The sequence below is a fragment of the Chaetura pelagica genome, unplaced genomic scaffold (assembly GCF_000747805.2).
Source record: "Chaetura pelagica isolate M959 unplaced genomic scaffold, ChaPel_1.0 scaffold436, whole genome shotgun sequence".
Lineage (NCBI taxonomy): Eukaryota > Metazoa > Chordata > Aves > Apodiformes > Apodidae > Chaetura > Chaetura pelagica.
This window is the reverse complement of record NW_009953651.1, coordinates 5,001,759-5,006,982: the sequence shown is the minus strand read 5'-3', so window position 1 is coordinate 5,006,982 and position 5,224 is coordinate 5,001,759. Positions and strand designations below refer to the sequence as shown.

Sequence of the window (5,224 nt, the reverse complement as noted above, 5' to 3'; positions counted from 1 at the left end):
CAGGGCCGGGGACAGGGCCGGGCGCGGAGCTCTGGAAATGGGGCGTTGGGGCTCCGGGCCGCCCCGGGAAGGACGCGGGGAACGTTCCCCAGGCTTCCGCTTCCGTCAGGCTTAAGAAAACTTGACTTTGGCTTTCCAGGTCATTTGCGGCAGGTGTTTGGGTGTTGGTTTCGCTCAGATTTTTAGCAATTGCGCCATCAATCCGGTTACCTGGTTATACACTAGAGGTCCGTTACTGGTTGGCGTAAGAGCTGCAGCGGTGACCTCAGCACCTGCTGTGTGTGGCAGGGTCTTTTATCCCTGTTTTTCGGGATTACTGCTGGTTACAGCATCTGCCTGGTTGGGTAGGTAACCATAGGGTGTGTCAGCTTCATTATAAACAACAAACGTGTGTCTCAAACATGGAACCCCCTTAAGCATTAGAAAAATGTGCCTCTAAACATTCAAAAGAAAGGGTGATGAGACAATGGGAACAGGTTCCCTAGAGCAGTTGTGGAGTTTCCTTCTCTGAAGGCAGAAAACCTGGTGGGGTGTGTTTCTGGCTGGAAGCAGGTTGGGGTTGGACTGTGCAGTCTCCACAGGTGCCAACCTCAGCCATTCAGTGGTTCTGCATGTGTGCTGCTCTAGCCATGTCAGGCTTCTGTATGAGTGAACTCGTTGCAGTAGACCTGGAACCTTGGTCCAGGCACACTTAGTGTTTTTATTGTTCTTGTGGAAGCCTCTTCTGAGGCTTTGGAGCTGGCTCAAATAACGTGCTGATCAAGTAGAAAACTTAACTGGAAGAAAAACATATATTTTTATCTAGATCTGTGAATACTGGGGTAGGCAAGTACGATGCAATAGAAATGTGCAACTGAGAGCAGGGTGGTGGTTCTTAGCAACGCTTGCACTTAGTTGTGTAAAAGTTGTAAAGTGGCATTTTGAATCACAAAACAGTAGTGGGCTAGTCTGAATCTTATCAGCAGGTTTTTGGGTATGTGATTGAAGCTGTTTCTTAACTGAACTGGTGAAGATTTATCTTAATTAGGTATTGCAGATTCCTGAACAATTGGTTAAAGTTTGCCTGTGTTGAATGGTTATGTAGGCAGGACTGGCAGGTCTCTTTTTTTATAAAGTGCTTTCATGGATTTTCTCTTTTGTCATCATCATCATATTGACTTCCCCCCGTGTTTAAATTTGGTTGAACAAACACTTAAAATCAGAAAAATTCTTCCCTTCAGAACCTCTCATTTCTTTGTCTGCCCTTGTATCACCTGCCTTGTACCTTAAGATACAGTGCTCTGAATGTGCTCATTCCTCATGTGTCTCCACTGTCTGTTGAATGTCCCAAAAGCAGGTTTAATAGCTGTTAATGGAAGTTTGAACATCAGTGTGATTTTGCTGTTGATCCTGTCCAACTGACTGTGGCACTGGTTAACTGTCCTGTGTTGCTTTTTAGGACAAGCAGCCATGGCAGGTCATGACTCGGGATCTCAACACCAGTTTACTGGGTTTCAGAAGTACTTCAATTCCTATACCATCACAGGCAGGAGGAATGTACGTATGTTAAGGCATATTAACTTTTGCGGTTTAATATAATGGTGTTTTCTGGCTTTTTGACTGAAAGAACTTTCCTTTTATGTTTTTCAGTATGTAATAGCAACGTACACAGGTGTTGCAATGCTTGTCTTGTATTTCAAGCTTAGACCTAAAAAGAAAACTCCTGCTGTGGCTGATAAGTAAATGGTAAGTGGGTGGTGTTCTTCCAGGATGAAAATGATTCAGTGCCAGCTTGGGAAGAAAGACTGACAAAGGACAAGTTGCTGATAATACAGTATAATTCAAAAGATAAAAACGGGCACATGAACTTCATATTTATAATTTTAAACCTTAGCTAAACTATAGCATCAGCTTATCTGGGGGCATTCTGAGTGAAGCATGTTGTTAAAGGGGGGTGCAGGAAATATGGCATATCAGTATTTTTGAAGGAGGAATGGAAGGATCTAGGTATATTGGACTTTACCTGCAACTGTTAGGTGCTTCTGGTCTGCCCTTTCGCTGTAAAATCGGGATAATCTTGCTTTGTAGGGTGTTGAAATAATTAAGTAGTACTTGAGGACTTAGTTCTTAGTTGTATTAGAGAATTCCAAGCAGGGATCAATGCAGTCTATTAAAACCTTCCTCTGAACACAGTAAAGGGGCACCATACAGTGGAACTGTGTATATTGCACACCTGATTATGCAAGGCCCATATAGAAGTGATTGGACTTCTTGTTGTGTAACAAAAACCAAATGGTGGAAAATTCTAGAGTCACTTTGAAATACAAAATTTCCACTGAAACAGCATTTTGAAAAAAACTATGGGCTGTCCTCATAGTCTGCAAAAAGGGGTAGAAAGCAATAAGTTTCAGCATCATTGTTGTATGTTGAAGGGACATCAGTAATTTCTTCCTCATTGTGCTGAAAATTCTCTGCTTTTAACTAAAATTGCTTGGGTTAAGGGGGAGGCTCAGTTACTGGTACCACTGTGCAATACTTACGTTTGACCTCTTGTCTCTTGGCAGGTTCCTGGCAAGTCTGAGCCTCCCATCCATGTCAGTGTAATGCATGCTGATGACCTGTTGTGGCTAATAAAATATGAATAATTACTTGTTTTATTGGATATATGAAATGGTGGGAAAAAACAAATGTGGCATTTTGCTTTCCTTTTCTTCTGTCAAGATTAGCTATTTGTAGTGGAGATGGAGTAGCTGATTCCTGTCATTACTGTCTTAACTCTTCTGCTGTTACAACACATCCTAAAGTGATGTGAGCATCTGGTAGTAACCTAGGAAAGACCTCAGGAGGTCTAATACTGGCACAGGATTACAGCTGACCAAAGCACTTCCACACTTCCATGTCAGAATGGGTAAGAGTGACCTTATGTTGTCTGCAGTCACTTGGTTGCTCCTATTTTTTGCATTCTATGCTAGTAACTTACATGGGAAGACTGACTTCTTCACTATTATTACTGCAATGCAGATTACAACTTCTGCCTCAGTTGTCCGTATTTTGCATACAACCTGTTTGGCTTTGGTGGAAAATGTGCCCAAATAGACTGATCAAATGATGGTATTTGACCTTTTTCTGTCACTGGATTTTCTTGCAGGAACTGCCAGAAAGAACATGGCTTACTTTGCCCATGTTAAGCTCTTATAACTGTATTCATAATCAACGAGTTAAGTAGTTCAGAGCTTCTTTTTCTGGATGTAGCTGCCTAATAAATGAGGTATTCCATATGGTATTGTCCATAGCTCAATTAAAATTCAGTATCTTCCTTAGATGATGCATTACTGCCACTGTGTGAATGTGATTACACGGGCCACCAGCAGGTATTTAACCTGGAATTTTTTATGCTAAAGCATGCAAATATACTTCCAAAACTGAGGGCATCGTGGGGTCTCTGTGCTTTCGTACTCTAGTTCATGGACTCCTAAAGCCACTTGTAGCCGTTGGGCCTTCTGAATAAATCTACTCATCTAGTTGTCTTCCTCTGGTATGATTTTGTTTGCATAAGTGGCTGCTGCTATATACAACTGTCCAGGGGAATAATGGTTTTTGTAACAGTGTAATAGATGTAATTAGCTAGAAGCCATCACCTACCCTTAGGAGAGGTAGGTAAAAGTGCTGGTCACCAACTTAACCATTTCTGAATTACTTTGTTTCTCTTAGCATTGTGCTCACAGTTACAAGCACTGCTCTTGCTTCCATTGCAGCCATCAAGGAAAGAAAATACCTTCTTGTAACATACAGACACAAACTATGCAGTTTTAGTATTTATTATAATATCAAAAGTATAAAACTGTACAAAATGCAAAGGCAGAATGTGGCAGTGTTTTCTTTAAGCTGTCAAAACTGTACATGTTTGCTTTTTGGCAACTTGCTTGATTCACCATAATTGTACGTAAATCCAACAGATCATACAGAGAGCTAGGAAATTTTGTTGAGGTACCATTACACAAAAAACCCCCCAAACATTATAATTTAGTTTTAACCTTTTTCTTTACAGAAAATTTCCAGCTGAGCTTCCTAATGACTTTTCCACTTTATTTTGATGTATAATGCCTTGAATAGACCTTTACTCCACAAGTTAGCCAGAGGGATGAGAGGGGAAGTAGTCCTCCATTTATTTTATCTTAGCAATGTCAATTCTCTTTATTTTCACTAGATAGCCAGCAGATTGTTCATGTTCAAGTTTCCAAGCCGTTACAGGAAAGTAATGAGGAACACAAGCTAGATTTCCCTGTATACAGCTATTAAGAGATTTAAAACAACCCCCCAAAAATAACTTAAAAACCCCAATCAAGCCCAATCCACACCAATCCAGGCTTATGCTTTGGTGGTGGTGTTTACTTTCCAAAGACCAGGAAAGAAGTTATACTTCCCAGTGTTTTGTGTATTTTCCTTAGAAATAAAGCACTGAGCTTTAGAGGCTGACCATGAGGAGTTACTGGGGCACAATGTTTCTGTGGGTGGAAACTGTTACTTCAGTTTGACAAGCTGGCCTCCCAAAAGCAAACTGAGAATACACATAGGACTGAATAATTCACTCTGCAATAATGTTTCCATGTCTTGGCTACTTCTACATTTTGATATATTAAATGTTATGCAGGTTTCTAAAGTCCTTTTGGATCTAACACAACAAAAGGTTCAAGTCTGCTTTTTTAATAATGGATATTTCAGTTGTTTCTCAGTCCCTTTCATTTTTTTTCATACAATAAAGTATGAAAGTAAATAAAGTTCACATTGCACTTATGGTTGCTTATCACTTACAGACAGCATTGGCTAATTGTGAAAACAGAATAACAAGATCTGCCTTTTTGATACCTCAAAAGAGCACACAAGTTTGAAATCTTTTCAGGACTTAGTATGTGGATGCATAAAACCCACATGTAACTTCAAGGCAGTTCCCCACATGTCTCTTGCCTGTAGGACCTACTCTTTCAAAGCCTTGTTTGTGGCTGTGATATTCTCACCATACCTGTTGTCCCGCCCAGGCTATAGTGAATTCTAACTTGCTAAAACTGAACAGTTCTTGTTTGTGTTTGAGATTGATCAAACATTTGCTAACCATAAATTAAGTGCTTTAAAAAATCATTGGAGAACACATACCAAGGCTGTTAAATTTTCACAGGTTTCAGCAGAACTCAATACTATCTCTGAGAGAAGACAGACATTTTCATATACATACACATATATTTATGAA

The 5,224-nt window shown here is 40.2% G+C and overlaps 1 protein-coding gene across 1 annotated transcript; it reads left to right on the top strand.

Moving 5' to 3' along the window:
- Positions 1-1,449: 1,449 nt before the first annotated feature.
- USMG5 (up-regulated during skeletal muscle growth 5 homolog (mouse)) lies at positions 1,450-1,722 on the top strand. Its single transcript, XM_010000095.1, has 2 exons — positions 1,450-1,536; positions 1,630-1,722. The coding sequence occupies exons 1-2, from the start codon at positions 1,450-1,452 to the stop codon at positions 1,720-1,722; spliced, it is 180 nt and encodes a 59-aa protein (XP_009998397.1).
- The last annotated feature ends 3,502 nt before the right edge of the window (positions 1,723-5,224 follow it).